Source organism: Pristiophorus japonicus, chromosome 6 (assembly GCF_044704955.1).
Source record: "Pristiophorus japonicus isolate sPriJap1 chromosome 6, sPriJap1.hap1, whole genome shotgun sequence".
Taxonomy (NCBI): domain Eukaryota; kingdom Metazoa; phylum Chordata; class Chondrichthyes; family Pristiophoridae; genus Pristiophorus; species Pristiophorus japonicus.
Genome location: NC_091982.1, coordinates 67,006,795 through 67,028,665, shown reverse-complemented (window position 1 = coordinate 67,028,665; position 21,871 = coordinate 67,006,795). Strand labels below are relative to the sequence as shown.

Below are 21,871 nucleotides of genomic sequence, written 5' to 3'. Positions count from 1 at the left end.
GTCCCACTCCCCCCGCTCTATCCCCAGAGGCGAGCACGTTTTTTCTTTTCAAGTATTTATCCAATTTCCTTTTGAAAGTTACTATTGAATCTGCTCCCACCGCCCTTTCAGGCAGCGTGTTCCCGATCACAACTCGCTGCATAACAAAATGCTCCCTCATTTTTCCCTGGATTTTTTTGCCAATTAAGTTAAATCATCTGTGTGCTGTGGTTACTGAGCCTCCCGCCACTGGAAACAGTTTCTCCAGATCTACTCTATCGAAACCCCTCATAATGTTGAACAGCTCTATTAAATCTCTTAACCTTCTCTGCTCTAAGGAGAACAACCCCAGCTTCTCCTGTCTCCCCATGTCACTGAAGTCTCTCATCCCAGGAACCATTCTGGTCAATCTCCTCAGCACCCTCTCCAAGGCCGCGACAGCCTCCCTCAAGTGTGGTGCCTAGAATTGGCCACAATACTCCAGCTGGAGCCTAACCAGTGAATTATACAGGGTTTAGCATAGATTCTTGGCTTTATGTTGCATGGTTAATACTCCGAATTGCCTAGAATAAAAGAGCTAAAGTTCGACAATTGCAAACCCTCTGTCCCGAGACAATATGAGTGTCACTTACTGTAGCTGCTGCCCTCCTCCTTTGTTCCATCGATAACGCCATCTGGCTGTAACTGCAAGTGGTAGCCTTGTCTGCTGTATAACTTTGTTACGATGCCTTTAAGCTGAGGCTCTGAAATAGAAATTAAAATCTCTATTAAATGGGTGCAGACCTGCGGAACGATATGCTGATTGTTACAAGGGTTCAGGGTGTCATCTCCCCTCGATTCCAAGTCCAAAATTTCTGAAACTTTAATAAAATTGGCATCAGGGAATGCTATGAAACCTCGACACTCTACCTTAAATTTTATAATCCTATGCAAGACTCAAAAAAAAGTCAAGAAATGTTAATATTCTGACAGGTTCATCCATCTGACATTGTGAGGAAAATACTGACTGTGTGAACAGATAGTTCTTTTGGGGGGGAGTGGACAGGGAGAATGGAACAGTGATATGTCTTTAAAAATTGCGTGAGGGTTTAAAGAAAACGCTGCATTATATTTAACAAAAGGTGCAGACTGAAGAAGGGAAGAAAATTGTAGATTCCTGGGTGGTTGCGATCTTGGAATCCTCGACAAAACAGAATGATACTACAGTAGAAATCTAAGTGTTTGATTTGTGAATATACATCTGGTTCTCTCTAAAGATGGGTAATATGTTATCAGAATGTATCCTATTCCCAGAAGGATCATACTTTGTAGGCAATACATTCACTCGGACTCACTTCATAAATATGCTTGCGGGCCATGGGTGAATGCACTTATCAAGGTGTAAAAATGGAGCCCAACTCTGCCTCTTTTAATAATTTTGCTCACAAAAATTGGTCTCCCGGATTCTATGGCAGTGTCCAGAACATTCCACCCACGTGAAGCCCTCGTTCACAGCAGTCAAATGTAATTTTGGCTATTTGGAAAGATTGGACAGGCTGGGTCTGTTTTCTTAGTTCAGAGGAGGCTGAGGGGAGACCTGATTGAGGTGTATAAAATTATGAGGGGCCTGGATGGAGTGGAAAGGAAGGATCGGTTTCCCTTGGCAGAGGGGTCAACAACCAGGGGGCATAGATTTAAAGTAATTGGGGGAAGGTTCAGAGGGGATATGAGGGGAAATGTCTTCACCCAGAGGGTGGTGGGGGTCTGGAACTCACTGCCTGAAAGGGTGGCAAACCCTCATCACATTTAAAAATTACTTGGATGTGCACTTGAAGTGCCGTGACCTACAGGGCTACGGACCAAGAGCTGGAAAGTGGGATTAGGCTGGGTAGCTCTTGGTCGGCCGGCGCGTACACCATGGGCCGAAATGACCTCCTTCCGTGCTGTAAATTTCTATGATTCTATGGCCAAAGCTCCACAACACTGCCAAATTCGTCCAGCCACCGTTTCTTTCTTGCAGATTGTAAACATTCAATGTGGTTAGTGAAAACACAGTGCCAGCGCTGTGAGTGGTGACTGCTGAAACCCACAGCACCCATTCACACCCTCAAACAAGCCACCTTGCCCATCGGGAACCGCACACTGCCCACCAATTGTAACTTCTGACAGGCCGCCATCGAATAACAAGAGACCAGATTCCAGTCAGGCAGATCTGGGGCAATCCCACATTTTAAAATGGAACTGCCGACCCCCTTTACACAAAGTTAACTGAAGTCGGACAGTGCCATTCTTGGATCATTCCAATTCTTAGCTCAATAATGGCTGAATAATCAGAAGACTGGGCAAGACGTTTAACCCCTTAAGGACGCGAACAGCTGCTGTATTTCCCCTTTAAAGATTCGCAGAGCTGGAACTGTGTCCTTTATTGAGAGAGACACTCTGCATTGTGCACAGTGAGCTGATAGATGAACATTAATTGCCTGTCAGCCAGCCGGAGTTGGAGCAGTGAGCAGATTGATCTGACTGTAGCGGGGAAGAGCGAAGATCCATTGTCTGCCCACAGGAGCTGAGGGAACGGAGCGTTCACTGAGCCCCAGAGAGCAGAGCCGGAGCGGATTCGGTGCCCGGTGTGATCACCAGAATCAGTGCCACAATTTCTGGGGCAGTGTGCAGTTTAGAAACTGGCAACAGGCAGTGTATCCTCAGGATGTGTTGAGTACAGCGCCCAGTGAATCGCAGAGTTTGCAATCTGTTGTGAGGCAGTATTGGTGAATAAAAATATTCACAGTTAGCATCGAACCAAGTGCACAGGTGTCCAAATAGTGTAAGCATTGTAAAGTCCCAGACACAAAACACAATCCTTATATTAGTCTGGAACCTGTCTCCGCTTTCCCTTGCGTTTATTCATTCTCTTCCTGTTTTAGTTCCTTTTTATTCTTACTGTGAGAAAGCTTTCTCACCTGAATGCTCGGTGTTGTGTCAATGCACTCCCCTGTCTCCGGCTCCCACCGCTCTGCAAGTTTCTGTCCAGAGCCATGTTAATCTTCAGCGAACTATGCCTGCTGCCGGGGAGAGTTTCTGCATGCAGTGATGTTTGGTGTCTGACCAGGGCACACAGACTGTGTGTGTGTGCACCCACCCACATTCGCTCTGCACCCTTGCTTGTCAGCATTGAGTGCTGCTATCGCACAACTTATCCCGGGGTGTAACACAAAGCTGATGATCACAGAAACAGAACGGGCAAAACCAAATAAATGTAACATTACTGCAAACATTGAAGGGAAGGGAGAGAGAGCGGATGGACAGCTCCCTGGGAGAGCATCAGAATCTACAGAAAGCCAGTAACGCCGCCGGTGAGGATGGGACCAGCGAGCGGAGATCGCCGGACCAATTTAGCAGAAAGGCAGAGGAAAATGAGAAAGCAAACCTGGGCGCCTTCTGCGTCGTTTCTTCAGACCAAAAATCCGGACTTTGGAGAAGACGGCGAACCAGTGCTTCTCGCAGACCCCCTTGCTTTTGCTAGGGCTGCTGATACGCTTGGAGGGCAGCGACTTGTCCCGGTGCTCTCTGGCCAGGCGCTTCTGCCGGATCAGGGAGCTGGCGATCGCTGCGGCCATCGCAGAATGAAGAGAGAGGTGTGTGTTCAGCCAGAGGTACAACAGAAGCAGCAATTGTCCTCTGTGAGTCAGTCTCCGGCGGCGGCTGCCAATCCCTCGCTCACAGAATGGATGTGGTGCAGGGGGAAGATGTCTTTTGTACAGTTGTCAATGCAGAGGGACCGGGCTGTCGGCACTGAGCGGGCTTCAGCGCCGAGAACTCAGAGTGAGCCATCAGGAAGTGTACTCTGCCACAATCTTCCACCCTCCTTTAACTCTCCGGCCAAAGGCCAGCCCTCCTCGCCGGCCGGCACAACACACACCTGTTAATACTGCAGCCTCTGGGCTGGAGCCTGCCTGCTCCTGCACTCGCTCTGTCCTTCTGTCCCTCGCTTCCTCGACCCTCCCCAGCAATGTCTGCCTCTCGCTCTCTACCCCCTCCCCAGCAATGTCTGTCTCTCACTCCCTCACCCCTCCCCAGTAATTTCTGTCTCTCACTCCCTCACGCCTCCCCAGTAATTTCTGTCCCTCGCTCCCTCTCCCCTCCCCAGTAATTTCTGTCTCTCACTCCTTCACCCCTCCCCAGCAATGTCTGTCTCTCACTCTCTCCCCCCTCCCCAATAATTTCTGTCTCTCACTCTCTCCCCTCTCCTCAGTAATTTCTGTCTCTCACTCCCTCACCCCTCCCTAGTAACTTCTGTCTCTCACTCTCTCTCCCCTCCACAGTAATTTCTGTCTCTCACTCTCTCTCCCCTCCACAGTAATTTCTGTCTCTCACTCTCTCTCCCCTCCCCAGTAATTTCTGTCTCTCACTCTCTCTCCCCTCCACAGTAAGACCACCCCTCCTCCGGCACCGTGTGTGTGACCCGGGCTGACAATCCTCTGCCCACAGGGGGTGGGGAGATGAGGAGGGCAGAGCACCAGCCAGGCACGGGAGCTGTCACTCTTCACAGGGCTTGAGAGCGAGTAATGAATATATTTATACACACACTGCAGTACTGGCGGCGGAGCCCCTTCTCCCAACAAGCCGTGAGGTTCAGGGAACACACAGCACAGTGACCCGGGGCTGGCCCTCGGGTGCTTGCCCAGACCCAGCCGCACCCACAGCTCCCAGCAATGGACACACCGCCACGCAGCCCGGAGCCACCGCTCCTCACACTCATCCCCTGCCCCTGGCACCTCCACACCAGTCTCACTGGCACTGAGGCGGGAGCAATGGCCAGAGGGTCCCCAGCACCGCCACAAAGCAAGCCACAGCGGCCCTGACAGGCGATAAATCTGTGCCAACATGCACCGTCACCGGCTCCAAGGCACCAAAGCAGCAGGTGGGCAAGGTATTGTTGCTGGAACCCGACATGAAGAAGACAGACATCATAAAGTTGTAGGCTCCTCAACTGATTCACTGTAACTACCCACAAACAATATAGCATCATTTGATTGATCTACATTACTAAAACAATCTGTGTGTTTGTAGGAGGCTTCAGAGAGGATGCTGAGCACATTTACTGGAATGGATGAAGGACTTCAGTGACGTGGAGAGACTGGAGAAGCTGGGGTTGTTCTCCTTAGAGCAGAGAAAGTTAAGGGGAGATTTGATAGAGGTGTTCACAATCATGAGGGGTTTTAATAGAGTAAATCAGGAGAAACAGTTTCCAGTGGCAGGAGGGTCGGTAACCAGAGGGGCATAGATCGAAGGTAATTAGCAAAAGAACCAGAGGGGGAATAGAATCACATAAAGTCAGAGAAATTTACCGCACGGAAGGAGGCTATTTCGGCCCATCGTGTCCGCGCCGGCCGACCAAGAGCTATCCAGCCTAATCCCACTTTCCAGCTCTTGGTCCGTAGCCTGTAGGTTACGGCACTTCAAGTGCACAACCAAGTACTTTTTAAATGTGGTGAGGGTTTCTACCTCTGCCACCCTTTCAGGCAGTGAGTTCCAGACCCCCACCACCCTTTGGGTGAAGAAATTTCCCCTCATATCTCCTCTAAACCTTCCCCCAATTACTTTAAATCTATGCCCTCCTAGTTATTGACCCCTCTGCTAAGGGAAATTGGTCCTTCCTATCCACTCTATCCAGGCCCCTCATAATTTTATACACCTCAATCAGGTCTCACCTCAGCCTCCTCTGTACCCAAGAAAACAGCCCCAGCATCTCCAATCTTTCCTCATAGCCAACTTTCTCCAGTCCAGGCAACATTCTTGTAAATCTCCTCTGCACCCTTTCCAGTGCAATCACATCTTTCCTGTAATGTAGTGACCACAACTGCACGCAGTACTCCAGCTGTGGCCTAACCAGTGTTCAAGCATAACCTCCTTGCTCTTGCATTCTATGCATTGACTAATAAAGGCCAGCATTCCATATGTCTTCTTAACCACCTTATCTACCTGGCCTGCTACCTTCAGGGATCTGTGGCCCTGCACTCCAAGGTCCCTTTGTTCCTCTACACTTCTCAGTGTCATACCATTTAATGTGTATTCCCTTTCCTTATTAGCCCTCCCCAAATGCATTACCTCACACTTCTCCGGATTGAATTCCATTTGCCACTGTTCTGCTCACCTGACCAGTCCATTGATATATTCCTGCAATCCACAGCTTTCTTCTTCATTATCCACCACACAGCCTATTTTAGTGTCATCTGCAAACTTCTTAATCATACCCCCAACATTCAAGTCCAAGTCATTGATATATACCACAAAAAGCAAGGGACCGAGTACCGAGCCCTGCGGAACCACATTGGATACAGCCTTCCAATCACAAAAACACCCATCAACCATTACCCTTTGCTTCCTGCCTCCGAGCCAATTTTGGATCCAACTTGCAACTTTGCCCTGGATCCAATGGGCTTTTATTTTCATGACCAGTCTGCCATGTGGGATTTTATCGAAAACTTTGCTAAAATTAATATACACTATATCATACGCACTGCCTTTATCGGTCATCCTTATTACCTCCTCAAAAATTAAATCAAGTTCATCAGACACGACCTTCCCTTAACAAATCCATGCCGACTGTCCTTGATTAATCTGTGTCTTTCCAAATGAAGATTTATCCGTCCCTCAGGAGTTTTTCCAATAATTTTCATACTCCTGAGGTTAGGCTGACTGGCCTGTAATTACTCGGTCTATCCCTTTCTCCCTTTTTAAACAAAAGTACAACATTAGCAGTCCTCCAGTCCTCTGGCACCACACCTGTAGTCAGAAAGGATTGGAAAATGATGGCCAGAGCCTCTGCTATTTAATCTTTTGCTTCTCTTAACAGCCTGGGATACATTTCATCCGGGCCTGGGGATTCTTTTCTTTAAGGGAACATACTTGCTCTGTACCCTCAGGATCTCCTCCTTGAATGCCTCCCACTTCTCTGACACTGATTTACCATCAAATAGCTGTTTCCAGTCCTGTTTGGCCAAATCCCATCTCAGTTCAGCAAAATTGGCTTTACCCCAGTTGAAAACTTTTATTCCTGGTCCACCTTTGTCGTTTTCCAAAACTACCCTAAATCTAACTGAATTATGACCACTACCACCAACATGCTCTCCCACCGATACCCCTTCCACCTGCCCCCCTTCATTCCCCAAAACCAAGTCCAGAACCGCCCCCTCCCTTGTTGGGCTTGTTACATACTGGCTAAAGAAGTTCTGCTGAATTATTTTAGGAATTCCGCACCCTCTGTACCATTCACACTGCTTTTTTCCCAGTTAATATTAGTGTAGTTGAAATCCCCCACTATTACAGCTCTATAGTTTTTGCACTTCTCACAATGTGCCCACATATTTGTTCTTTCATCCCTTCTCACAGCTGTAATTGTTTCTTTTAATGAATACCGCGACACCCCCTCCTTTTTTTACCCCCTCTCTATCCCCTCTGAAAACCCTGTAACCAGGAATGTTGAGCTGCCATACCTGCCCTTCATCAGCCATGTCTCAGTATTAGCTATAATAGCATACTCCCAAGTGTCTACCTGTGCTCTCAGCTCATCTGCCTTATTCCCTACACTCCTTGCATTGAAGTATATACCATTTAGTGGTGCCAAACTCCCTTATTGTCTATTTTCCAGCCTTTGTTTCCTCTGTCTTCCAAATTCACTTTCTACCTTTCTGCTGCCCAATTCCAGCTTTGCTTCTCTCCCCACTGAATCCATTCTCCGGTTTCCCACATTACAACAGTGACTACACTCCAAATATACTTCATCAGCTGTAAAGCGCTTTGAGACGTCTGGTGGTCATGAAAGGCGCTATATAAATGCAATTCTTTTTTTCCCATCCTCCTGCCAAGCTAGTTTAAACCCTCCCCAACAGCACTAGCAAACCCTCTCGCGAGGATACTGGTCCCGGCTCTGTTGAGGAGATGAGGAGACATTTTGTTTTTTGCAGAAAGTTGTAATCTGGTTGAAAGGCGGTGGAAGCAGATTCAATAGGGAATTGGATAAATACTTGAAAATGAAACAGTTGCAAGGCTTACGAGGAAAGACCAGGGGAGTGGGACTAATCGGATTGCTTTTTCAAAGAGCCGGCACAGGCACAGAGGGATGAATGGCCTCCTCCTGTGCTGTAAGATTCACTGACCTCCTGTCGATTTTTCCCATTACATGTTCCTACAGCCTCATATATAATGGATACGGTCTATATAAACTCTACACACTGTAATTACACACTTAGCCCTCTGGAGGCACTGCAATGCCAGCACTGCTGGGAGATGATGGGGCTGAAATTGCCCCCCGACCTAAATGTAAGCGCACTTACCGATCTTGAAGTTTTCTCTCCGCCCCAATCCATGGGGCGGGTCTTGCGCCGATATTCAGGTCTTTGTTCTGCATTTCTGGTTGGAGCCGGTGTTGAGGGGTGGAAGTGCCGTTCGGGAGTGCCACTGCGAGCTCTGCATGGGGTTTAGTTAAGCCCACTGGGCCACCAGGGGGGGTTTCGGTCAAACCTGTGGCCACCATTGTCGGGCCGCCCTCGGAATTGGCCCGACAATTAAAATAAAATGGAAGCGCAGGCAGTGAGCCTTCCCCTTTAAGGGCGGATGTGCCACCCAGGCACACACAGCTTCCTGTAGGGGAAAGCTGTCGGGGTCAGCGATCGGTGGCCGATCCACTCCTGTGGGGCAATTTCCCGCAAGGGGTCGAAAAAGGGTCGCCGCCAGTCAGAAAGGGGGTCGGCGCATTCCCGATGGGTAGCAAGGAAACCCGTTTCCGTTGCTTCAGGCCCGGGGCAGTTTCTGACAGGTCAGCCCATGCGTCTGCCCCCGGTCGGTGAGGCCTATCCACTCGCCTGAAAGAGGGGGGCAATTTTGGCCCTGATAAGTTTCCATTATAAATGTAGATTCTTGTGCTCAAATTTCTGGAGTTGGACTGCAACCCAAGAGTGCTACTAACTGAGCCATGGCTAAACCAACGATTGGCACAATCACATATATGACCAAGCACAAACTTTGCAGTGAGCATAGAATCACAGAACGATTACAGCACAGAAGGAGGCCATTCGGCCCGTCGAGCCCGTGACAGCTCTCTGCAAGAGCACCTCAGCCAGTCCCACTCCCCTGCCCTTTCCCCATAGCCCTGCAATTTTTATCCTTCAGATACTTATCCAACTCCCTTTTGAAATCCACGATTGAATCTGCCTCCACCACCCTTTCAGGCAGCGCATTCCAGATCCTAACCACTCGCTGCGTAAAACATTTTTCTCATGTCACCTTTGGTTCTTCTACCAATCAGCTTAAATCTTTGTCCTCTGGTTGTCGAGCCTTCTGCTAATGGAAACAGTTTCTCTCTATCTACCCTGTCCAGACCTCTCTTGATTTTGAGCACTTACAACTAACAACCTTTGAGACAACATCCGCCTATAATCACAACGTCCTTATTCCAATGCCATGTCCTCACTGTCTCAAGAAGCCATTAAAATGCTGCAGACCCCAGAATGAGACAAAGTGTGTCAATGAAAGTAATTCCAGACACACGAGTTCAGAGTGAAAGTCCACAGGTCTTGATGCTGCACGTGTAACCTTCTCTGGCTAACACAAATGCCTTTGGTCTGCTGCATGTAATGTGACTGCAAAGATTTTGCCATTGTCTCGAGCAAATTGAAATCCAGCATGAATTGGACTGGGAGTTTGATGCTGTCTTGGGTGAGTGGATGGATTGACTCAGGGGCAGAGGTGAGCATAAATACTCTGCAAATCCATTCACTTCACATCCTTCTGCAGTGGGAATATACTTGACATAGTCATTTGCTTTTGTTAAATTGCACTTCTTCCAAATGAAATCTGCCCCCTGTACGACATTTCACATTCACCAGCTACAAGGTTGAAGCAAGACTCAAACCCCTGTCTGGCAGTGAGTTTTGAGCTGGTTATATAGAAATTACAACTGAGAAAAAGGCCAATTTGAAAAGAAAGAAAAAGATCTTCATTTTTTAAATTCGGTAAAACCAGTCCGTGTTGGTGCTTATCCTCGACACAAGCAGCGTCCTACATAGAAACATAGAAACATAGAAAATAGGTGCAGGAGTAGGCCATTCGGCCCTTCGAGCCTGCACCGCCATTCAATAAGATCATGGCTGATCATTCCCTCAGTACCTCTTTCCTGCTTTCTCTCCATACCCCTTGATCCCCTTAGCCGTAAGGGCCATTTCTAACTCCCTCTTGAATATATCCAATGAACTGGCATCAACAACTCTCTGCTGCAGGAAATTCCACAGGTCAACAACTCTCTGAGTGAAGAAGTTTCTCCTCATCTCAGTCCTAAATGGCCTACCTCTTATCCTAAGACTATGTCCCCTGGTTCTGCACTTCCCCAACATCGGGAACATTCTTCCCGCATCTAACCTGTCCAGTCCCGTCAGAATCTTATACGTTGCTATGAGATCCCCTCTCATCTTTCTAAACTCCAGTGAATAAAGGTCCAGTTGATCCAGTCTCTCCTCATATGACAGTCCAGCCATCCCTGGAATCAGTCTGGTGAACCTTCGCTGCACTCCCCCAATAGCAAGAGACCAAAACTGAACACAATATTCCAGGTGATGCCTCACGAAGGCCCTGTACAACTGCAATAAGACCTCCCTGCTCCTATGCTCAAATCCCCTAGCTATGAAGGCCAACATACCATTTGCCTTCTTCACCGCCTGCTGTACCTGCATGCCAACTTTCAATGACTGATGAACCAAGACACCCGGGTCTCGTTGCACCTCCCCTTTTCCTAATCTGCCACCATTCAGATAATATTCTGCCTTTGTGTTTTTCCCCCAAAATGGATAACCTCACATTTATCCACATTATACTGCATCTGCCATGCATTTGCCCACTCACCTAACCTGTCCAAGTCACCCTATAGCCTCTTAGCATCCTCCTCACAGCTCACACCGCCACCCAGTTTAGTGTCATCTGCAAACTTGGAGATATTACACTCAATTCCTTCATCTAAATCATTAATATATATTTGTAAAGAGCTGGGGTCCCAGCACTGAGCCCTGCGGCACTCCACTAGTCACTGCCTGCCATTCTGAAAAGGACCCATTTATCCCGACTCTCTGCTTCCTGTCTGCCAACCAGTTCTCTATCCACGTCAGTACATTACCGCCAATACCATGTGCTTTGATTTTGCACACCAATCTCTTGTGCGGGACCTTGTCAAAAGCTTTTTGAAAGTCTAAATACACCACATCCACTGGTTCTCCCTTGTCCACTCTGCTAGTTACATCCTCAAAAAATTCCAGAAGATTTGTCAAGCATGATTTCCCTTTCATAAATCCATGCTGACTTGGACCAATCCTGTCGCTGCTTTCCAAATGCGCTGCTATTTCATCCTTAATGATTGATTCCAACATTTTCCCCACTACTGATGTCAGGCTAACCGGTGTATAATTACCTGTTTTCTCTCTCCCTCCCTTTTTAAAAAGTGGCGTTACAATAGCTACCCTCCAGTCCATAGGAACTGATCCAGAGTCGATAGATTGTTGGAAAATGATCACCAATGCATCCACTATTTCTAGGGCCACTTCCTTAAGTACTCTGGGATGCAGCCTGTCAGGCCCCGGGGATTTATCAGCCTTCAATCCCTTCACTTTCCCTAACACAATTTCCCGCCTAATAAGGATATCCTTCAGTTCCTCCCTCTCACTAGACCCACTGTCCCCTAGTACATGCGGAAGGTTATTTGTGTCTTCCTTCGTGAAGACAGAACCGAAGTATTTGTTTACTTGGTCTGCCATTTCTTTGTTCCCCATTAGAAATTCACCTGAATCCGACCTAATCCCATTTGTCCATCCTATTCCCATATCCATTCATTCCCCTTTCCATCAAACATCTTTCTAACCTATTGTTATGATGTTGACATAATCGCTGCTTCAATCTCTATCTCTGCTAATGCATTCCACAACCTCTGTATCAAAAATCCTTCTGCTCTCTGTCCTATATTACATAGGATTACATCGGATATACGGCCCAGAAGCAGGCCATTTGCTCCAACCAGTCCATGCCGGCGTTTATGCTCCACTCGAGCCTCCTTCCATCTTTCCTCATCTAAATCTATCAGCATAACCCTCTATTCCTTTCTCCCTCATATACTTGTCCAGCCTCCCCTTAAATGCATCGATACTATTCGCCTCAACCACTCCCTGTGGCAGCGAGTTTCACATTCTCACCACTCTCTGGGTAAAGACATTTCTTCTGAATTCTCTATTTGATTTCTTGGTGACTATCATATATTGATGGCCTCTAATTATGCTCTTCCCCACAAGTGGAAACATTCTCTCTGTATACACTCTATCAAAACCTTTCATAATTTTAAAGACCTCTATTAGATCACCACTCAGCCTTCTTTTTTCAAGAGAAAATAGACCCAACTTGTTCATCGTTTACTAATATGTATACCCTCGCATTTCTGGTATCATCCTTGTAAGCCTTCTCTGCACCCTTTCCAGTGCCTCTATATCCTTTTTATAATATGGTGACCAGAACTGTATGCAGTGCTCCAAGTGTGGTCCAACCAAGGTTCGATTCGTGTTTAGCATAACTTTTCTACTTTTCAATTCTATACCTCTAGAAATAAACCCTAGTGCTTGGTTTGCTTATCTCTTAAATATCTTAAAACAACATAGGTAGGATAAAGAAAGAGGTTCTGCTGAGCTGCTAGGGGTAAATTAAAAAGCAGAACCACAAAGGTAGTAATTTCTGAATTATGACCTGAGCCATGAGCAAATTTGCATAGGGTAAATAAGATCAGAGAAATAAATACTTGGCTCAAAGATTAGCGTGGGATAAATGGATTTCAATTCATGGGGCACTGGCACCAGTACTGGGATAAGAGGGAGCTGTTCCATCAGGACGGGCTTCATTTGAACCGGGCTGGGAACAGTGTCCTGGCAAGTCAAATAACTAGGGCTGCAGATAGGACTTTAAACTAACTAATAGCAGGGAGGGATCCGATGAGCGGAAATTAAAAAAGTCAAAGAGAAAGGAGGGATCCGGTGAGCGGAAATTAAAAAAGTCAAAGAGAAAGGAGGGATCGGTGAGCGGAAATTTAAAATGTCAAAGAGAAAGGAGGGATCCGGTGAGCGGAAATTAAAAATGTCAAAGAGAAAGGAGAATAATGCAGGGTAGCGCGAGGGGTAATTGTTATGTATGCGATAAAGCTTCTCACTGAGTACTATTTAACTAAGCAAGGTACAACCTTGCTTCTGCTTTATTTTGGCCCAAAGTGCCTGACTCACAAAATGGCTGGCCTTTTATACCAGATCAGCACCATGTGCATGCTGCTCAGTGGCCTCCAACAATGACACCATCTGGTGGCTACAAACAGAATGTACATACATAAAATCTTATCACAGTCTTTCACAGATTGAGATGGTCCGGTGCTTTACGCACCCGGGTTGACCATTTCAGTTCGATTCCGGCCTTGGGTGAATGTGTGGAGTCTGTTGTGGCTGGTGGTTGGATGGCTGACTTGTTGGGGGTGGCAGTGGCCATGTCAGGAATTGCAAGTCTATTTTTATTGACCAAGTCCATGATGGAAATTCCAGGTTCACTGATGACCCTTGAATCCACTGAAGGCTGCTGGTAGGTTGGTTGGTTTCATCGTCCGACTGCTCTGGTTCGTCTGTGTGCCTCAGCTTTGTTTGATCCATGTGTTTCCTGTAAGTTTGCACATTACTGAGCTCAATAACAAATACTTTGTTGCCCTCCTTGGCCATGACTGTACCAGCGAGCCATTTGGGACCCTGACCATAATTCAACACATATACAGGATCATTAACAGAAATCTCGCATGACACAGTTGTGCGATTATGGTAACCTTGTTGACTCTGTCTTCTGTATTCAACATGATTACTTAAATACGGGTGTACAAGAGATAACTTGGTCTTAAGACCTCTTTTCATCATGAGTTCAGCAGGCGAGACCCCTGTGAGTGTGTGGGGTCTTGTCTTGTAACTCAGCAGTATGCAAAACAAGCGGGTTTGCAGTGACCCTTGGGATACTCTCCTCATGCTTTGCTTGATAATTTGTACTGCACGTTCTGCTTGCCCGTTGGACGCAGGCTTGAACAGTGCTGACCTTACATGTTTTATGCCATTAAGTTTTCCAAACTCCTGAAACTCCTGACTGGTGAAGCACGACCTATTGTCGCTCACCACTATGTCAGGCAGACCATGTGTCGCGAATATGATATTGAGATTCTCTATGGTTGCCGTGGACATATTGGATGACATGATTATGCATTCTATCCACTTCGAATAAGCATCCATCACCACTAAAAACATCTTGCTCAGGAAGGGACCTGCAAAATCTACATAGATGCTGGACCAAGGTTTGGATGGCCATGACCACAGACTCAGCGTCGATTCCGCTGGTGCTTTGCTGAGCTGCATGCAGGTGTTGCACTGATGCATGCATGCTTCCAGCTCAGAATCAATTCCTGACCACCATAAGTGGGACCTGGCGATGGCCTTCTTCATCACTATACCAGGATGTATGCTGTGTAACTCATGCACAAACTTCTCTCTCCCTTTCTTCGGCATTACAACTCAATTGCCCCACAATATGCAATCTGCTTGAATAGACAGTTCATCCTTACGATGAATGTACGGTTTGGTCTCCTCGCACATTTGCTTAGGTATGGCAGATCAATCCCCTTTGAGGATGCAACCCTTTACCACCGATAATATCGGGTCCTGGCTGGTCCAGGTCTTAACTTGTTGAGCCGTGACAGGGGTTCCTTCACTCTCAAAAACATCCATGAGTAACATTAATCTGCCAGTTGTGGCATTTCCACCTCCAGTGTGGGCAACGGCAATCGGCTCAAAGCATCGGCACAATTCTCTGTGCTAGGTCTGTGGTGAATGACATAATCATAGGCAGATAATGTCAGTACCGAACTTTGGATGTGGGATGAAGCGTTGGTATTGATACCTTTGCTCTCGGAAAAAACAAAATGAGCAGCTTGTGATTGGTCTCTAATTCAAACCTTAGACCGAACAGGTATTGATGCATCTTTTTATCACTGTACACACATGCTAAAGCTTCTTTTTCTACCATACTCTAGGTTCTTTCTGCTTTAGGCAAACTTTTGGATGCATATGCGACAGGTTGAAGTTTCCCCGACTCTTTGGCTTGTTGTAACACGCAACCACATCCATATGGCGATGCATCACAGGCCAAAACTAAACGTTTACATGGGTCATGATGTACCAGCAGCTTGTTCGAGCAAAGCAGATTGGTGGCTTTCTCGAAAGCTCTGTCTTGCAATGCGCCCCACACCCAGTTATTGCCTTTTCTCAATAGCATGTGCACTGGTTCAAGTAAGGTGCTCAATTTAGATAGGAAGTTACCAAAGTAGTTGAGTAGACCCACGAACGAACACAGCACCGTCACGTTCTGTGGCTTGGGTGCATTCTTGATGGCTTTGGTTTTCACGTTAGTGTGTCTGATGCCATCAGTGGCAATTTTCCTCCCAATGAATTCGACCTCTGATGCCATGAAGGCGCATTTCGAGCGTTTAATTCTGAGTCCCACTTTCTTCAAATGCAGTAGAACCACTTTCAGGTTGTTCAGATATTCCTTGGAGTCACAACCGGTGATCAGGATGTCATCTTGGAACACTACAGTTCTTTCCATATTCCTCTGGAATATTGTTGCAACCGAGTGAATTCCAAACAGGCATCTGTGGTAAATAAACAGTCCTTTGTGCGTGTTAATGCACGTAAATCTCTTCGATGTCTCAACCAACTCCTGTGTCATATAGGCCGACGTCAAGTCCAGTTTTGTGAACGACTTCCCTCCGGCTAGTGTCGCAAACAAGTCATCAGCCTTCGGTAATGGGTACTGATCTTGTTTCGAAACCCTGTTGATTGTAGCCTTGTAGTCTCCACAGATTCTGACTGTGCCATCATTTTTCAGCACAGGAACAATGGGGCTAGCCCATTCATTAAATGCGACCGGTGATATGATCCCTTCACACTGGAGTCTGTCCAGTTCCAATTTCGACCTTTTCCCTCATCATATATGGTACTGCCCGAGCTTTATGATGGACGGGTCTTGCATCTGAGTCCACGTGGATCTGCACCTGTGAAGTTGCTGATACCCGGTTCGAACAGCGAGGGGAATTTGCTCAATACTTGGGCACATATATCTTCCTCTGAAGATAATGCCTTTATGTTGCTCCAGTCGTATCTGATTTTCTCCAATCAGCTCCTGCCGAGCAACGTTGGGCCATTGCCTAGAACAATCCATAGCAGTAACGTGTTAACCACACTGTTATATGACACGTTAATTTGTGCACTGCCAATCATCTTTATCAGTACTTTGTTTTACTTGCGCAGCTTGGCGTTAACAGGGCTCAGCCTGGGCCTCACAATCTTAGTATCCCACAGCTTATTAAATGGCCTCTCGTTCATGATCGATTGACTTGCCCCTGTGTCCATTTCCATCGATAACGGTATCCCGTTAAACTTCGCATTAATCAAAATTGGTTACCCTTGGTTATGAAAGTGTACAGTCCATACACTTCCTCCTCTGGCATCTCGGATTGCGTATCCGGATCCGTGCTAGTCTGACTCTCTTCCTCCATGTGGTGTGTCGCAACACGCTTGCTCATCTGCGGACACTTGCGATGGAGATGCCCCACTCTCAGCCAGTCTTTGCAACTATATTGCGTAAATCAGCAGTGCTGGTGCCGATGATTTCCCCCACAATGCCAACACAGAGAAGTCGGATACATTCCCGCTGGCACACTTTGGGCAGCTACAGGTTTCGCGAATGCAGCCGGATAGGCCCTGCCATGTGCCGCTCTGCCGAACGGCGAATCAATCGCATTTACAGTACTTGCCGAGGTTCGGTTCTTCACCGCTATTTGCTTTAGACTCCTGTCCGTCGTCATACATGATTGAGTGATCTGGATGGCCCTTTTTAAATCCAACTCCTCCACCGCCAGAAGTTTGCACAGGATCATCTTGTGGTTGATACTGATAACAAAGAAGTCCCGCAGCATGTCTGCCAACACCATCCTGAACTTGCACGGTCCTGGTAGACGTCTCAGGTTGGCAACGAATTTCGCTGCGCTCTGGCCCTCCGATCGAACGTGAGTATAAAACCTGTATCTCGAGATGATGATGCCGTCGTCTTGCTTAAGGTGCTCCCGTACCAATGTACACAACTTCTCATATGTTTTCTCTGTTGGATCACTAGGCATCAGCAGATTCTTTATCAGACCGTAGATCTTTGAACTGCACACAGTGAAGGGCATGGCCCGGTGCCGATCTGCATCGTCGACCCCCTCCATTTTGTTGGCCACGAAGTACTGTTCAAACGGCTCACAAAGTCTGCCCAATCTTCTCCCTCCACGAATCGCTCTAAAAATCCAATTGTGCTCATTTTGCAAACAAAGGTTCTTGTATTCTCGTCGCCAAATGTTATGTATGCGATAAAGCTTCTCACTGAGTACTGTTTAACTAAGCAAGGTACAACCTTGCTTCTGCTTTATTTTGGCACAAAGTGCCTGACTCACAAAATGGTTGGCCTTTTATACCAGAGCAGCACCATGTGCATGCTGCTCAATGGCCTCCAACACTGACACCATCTGGTGGCTACAAACAACATGTACACACATGACAGTAATGATAATCAGAGTGTGACAGGAAGGGGAAGAGATTATACACATACGAGTGCATCAGAAAGAGGGGGTCAGAGTAGAGAAAAATGGGAAAAAGAAAAAATTAAAAGCTCTTTATCTGAATGCACACAGCATTCGTAACAAGTTAGATGAGTTGACGGCACAAATAGAAATAAATGGGTACGATCTGATAGCCATTACAGAGACGAGATTGCAAGGTGACCAAGGCTGGGAACTGAATATTCAGAGGTATTTGACAATTCGGAAGGACAGACGGAAAGGAAAAGGAGGTGGGGTAGCTCTGTTAATAAACGATGAGATCAGTACAGTAATGAGAAATGATATTGGCTCAAAAAATCAAGATGTAGTATCAGTTTGGGTGGAAATAAGGAACAATAGGAGAAAGAAGTCACCGGTGGGAGTGGTCTACAGCCTCCCTAACAGTAAACACACTGTCGGACAGAGTATAAATCAAGAAATAATGGAGGCTTGTAAGAAAGGTCGGGCAATAATCATGGGCGATTTTAATCTTCATATTGATTGGGCAAATCAAATTGGCAAAGGTAGCCTTAAGGAGGAGTTCATCGAGTGTATACGGGATAGTTTCTTAGAAAAATACATTGTGGAACCAACCAGGGGGCAGGCTATTTTAGATTTAGAAATGGGAAATGAGACAGGATTAATTAATGATCTCACAGTAAAGGATAGTGATCAGAGCATGGTAGAATTTCAAATTCAGTTGGAGGGTAAGAAAGTTGGGTCTCAAACCAGTGTCCTAAAACTTAAATAAAGGCAATTACAAAGGTATGAAGGCAGAATTGGCTAAAGTGGACTGGGAAAATCGATTAAAGGTTAAGACGGTAGATAAGCAGTGGCAGATATTTAATGAGATATTCCATAACTCTCAGCAAAGATATATTCCAGTGAGAAAGACATACTCTCAGAGAAGGATGAACCATCTGTGGCTAACTAAGGCAGTAAAGGATGGTATTAAATTGAAAACAAAGGCATACAATGTTGTGAAGATTAGTGGTAGGCCAGAGGATTGGGAAACTTTTAGAAACCAGCAAAGGACGACTAATAAAATGATAAAAAGAAAAAAGATAGTTTATGAGAGTAAACTAGCAAGAAATATAAAAACAGACAGTAAGAGCTTATACAGGTATATAAAAAGGAAGTGAGTAGCTAAAGTAAATGTTGATCTCTTAGAGGATGAGACCGGGGAATTAATAATGGGGAACAGGGAAATGGCAGAGACTTTGAACAAATATTTGGTATCGGTTGTCACGGTAGAAGACACGAAAAGCATCCCAATAATAGATAATCAAGGAGCTATTGGTGAGGGGGGGCGTGGTGGGAGAGGGGAAACTTAAAACAATCACTGTCACTAGAGAAAAAGTACTAGGCAAACTAATGGGACTAAAGGTGGACAAGTCCCCTGGACCTGATGGCCTACATCCTAGGGTCTTAAAAGAAGTGGCTGCAGAGCTAGTGGATGCATTGGTTATAATCTACCAAAATTCCCTGGATTCTGGAGAGGGCCCAGCAGACTGGAAAACCGCAAATGTAACGCCCCTATTTAAGAAAAAAGGGAGACAGAAAGCAGGGAACTATAATTCAGTTAGCCTAACAGCTGTCATTGAGAAAATGCTGGAGTCCATTATTAAGGAAGTAGTAGCAGGACATTTGGAAAATCATAATGCAGTCAAGCAGAGTCATGGATTTATGAAAGAGAAATCATGTTTGACAAATTTGCTGAAGTTCTTTGAGGATGCAACGAACAGGGTGGATAAAGGGAAACCAGTGGATGTGGTGTATTAAGATTTCCAGAAGAATTCGATAAGGTACCACATAAAAGGTTACTACACAAGATAAGAGCTCACGGGGTTGGAGGTAATATATTAGCATGGATAGAGGATTGGCTAACTAACAGAAAACAGAGAGTTGGGCCAAATGGGTAATTTTCCGGTTGGCAAACAGTAACTAGTGGGGTGTCACAGGGATCAGTGCTGGGACACCAACTATTTACAATTTATATTAATGACTTGGATGAAGGGACCGAGTGTTAATGTAGCCAAGATTGCTGATGATACAAAAATGGGTGGGAAAGCAAGTTGTGAGGAGGACACAAAAAATCTATAAATGGATATAGTAAGGCTAAGTGAGTGGGCAAAAATTTGGCAGATGGAGTATAATGTGGGAAAATGTGAGGTTATCACTTTGGCAGGAAAAATAAAAAAGCAATTATTTAAATGGGGAGAGATTACAAAGTGCTGCAGTACAGAGCGATCTGGCAGTCCTTTTTATATGAAACACAGAAAGTTAGTATGCAGGTACAGCAAGTACCTTGCTAGGGGTTTTGAGTATAGGAGCAGGGAGGTCTTACTGCAGTTGTACAGGGCCTTGCTGAGGCCTCAACTGGAATATTGTGTTCAGTTTTGGTCTCCTAATCTGAGGAAGGACGTTCTTGCTATTGAGGGAGTGCAGCGAAGGTTCACCATACTGATTCGTGGGATGGCTGGACTGACAAATGAGGAGAGACTGGATCGACTGGGCCTTTATTCACTGGAGTTTCGAAGGATGAGAGGGGATCTCATAGAGACATATAAAATTCTGATGGGACTGGACAGGTTAGATGCAGGAAGAATGTTCCTGATGTTGGGGAGGTCCAGAACCAGGGGACACAGTCTAAGAATAAGAGGTAAGCCATTTAGGACTGAGATGAGGAGAAACTTCTTCACTCAGAGAGTTGTTAACCTGTGGAATTCCCTACCACAGAGAGTTGTTGATGCCAGTTCGTTGGATATATTCAAGAGGGAGTTAGATTTGGCCCTTATGGCTAAAGGGATCAAGGGGTATGGAGAAAAAGCAGGAAAGGGGTACGGAGGTGAATGATCAGCCATGATCTATTGAATGATGGTGCAGGCTCGAAGGGCTGAATGGCCTACTCCTGCACCTATTTTCTATGTTTCTATGTAATTAAGAAAGCAAGTGGAATGTTGGTCTTTATTGAAAGGGAGATGGAGTGTAAAAACAGAGAAGCCCTGCCAAAACTATACAAGGTATTGGTGAGGCCACATCTAGAGTACTTCGTACAGTTTTGGTTTCCGTATTTAAGGAAGGATATACTTGCATTGGAGGCAGTTCAGAGAATATTCACTCGGTTGATTCTTGAGATGAAGGGGTTGTCTTGCGAAGAAAGGTTGAGCAGGTTGGGCCTATATTCATTGGAGTTTAGAAGAATGAGAGGTGATTTTATTCAATACGGTTCTGAGGGGGCTTGACAGGGTAGATGCAGAGAGGATGTTTCCTCTCATGGGGGAAGCTAGAACTAGGAGGCATAGTTTCAGAATAAGGGGTTACCCATTTAAAATGGAAATGAGGAGGAATTTCTTCTCTCAGAGGGTCATAAATCTTTGGAATTCTCTGCCCCAGAGAACTGTGGAAGCTGGGTCATTGAATATATTTAAGGTGAAGATGGACAGATTTTTGAACAATAGGAGAGTAAAGGGTTATGGGGAGCGGGCAGGAAAGTGGAGTTGAGGGCACGATCAGATCAGCCATGATCTTATTGAAAGACGGAGCAGGCTCAAGGGGCCAAATGGCCTACTCCTGCTCCTATTTCTTATGTTCTCTTCTCTTATATTTAATCTTATATTTGTGCCCCCGCGCTCCAGACCCCCTCAAATACTGGAAACAGTCGGTTTCTTCTTACTCTGCCTCATCCCATCACAATGTGAAACCGCTCTCGCAAATCCCTCAGCAATCTCCCCCGTTCTAACCACAACAGCGTTATTTTTAAACAAAAAGCAGGCAGGCCCATTCGTCTTACAGTGGAGGTCAGGAGTTGAAACTCCAGCCGTTACCATCACTCCACCATTGCCCGACCTCAGCCTCAGCTCCTGCACAGGGCCGCGAAATGGAACATTGCAAGGGGCCGGGAGCACTTCTCAATGGGGATTAATCCCGCACCCACTCCCTGAAGTGACATGTGCTGACGGAGCAGGATTGACGTGCCCATCTTCGGTATCTTTCATTTTGGGGCAGTGTCGTAACTGTAAGATAATTTGTCTGAGCCTAAAGGTCGCAACTGTTCACCACTCAGGATAAAAACAGATCCCAGTCAGTGGCTGCAACCTGAAATAACAAGAGAAACTGCTGGAAATACACAAGAGGCCGGAGAGTGTTTGAAAAGCAGAAAAACAGCACGTTAATACTTCA

The 21,871-nt window shown here is 46.2% G+C and overlaps 1 protein-coding gene across 3 annotated transcripts in view; it reads right to left on the bottom strand.

The window, feature by feature from the left end:
* The window catches only part of fgf13a (fibroblast growth factor 13a), a 755,468-nt gene that overhangs the window by 247,695 nt on the left and 485,902 nt on the right, over positions 1-21,871 (bottom strand). For 2 of the 3 annotated variants that reach the window (XM_070882897.1, XM_070882899.1), the window contains one exon: positions 612-722. In XM_070882897.1, coding sequence (XP_070738998.1) covers positions 612-722 — 111 coding nt within the window. Of the gene's footprint in view, positions 1-611; positions 723-3,385; positions 3,576-21,871 lie in introns of those variants that run through there. The other variant, XM_070882898.1, reaches the window with a different exon arrangement.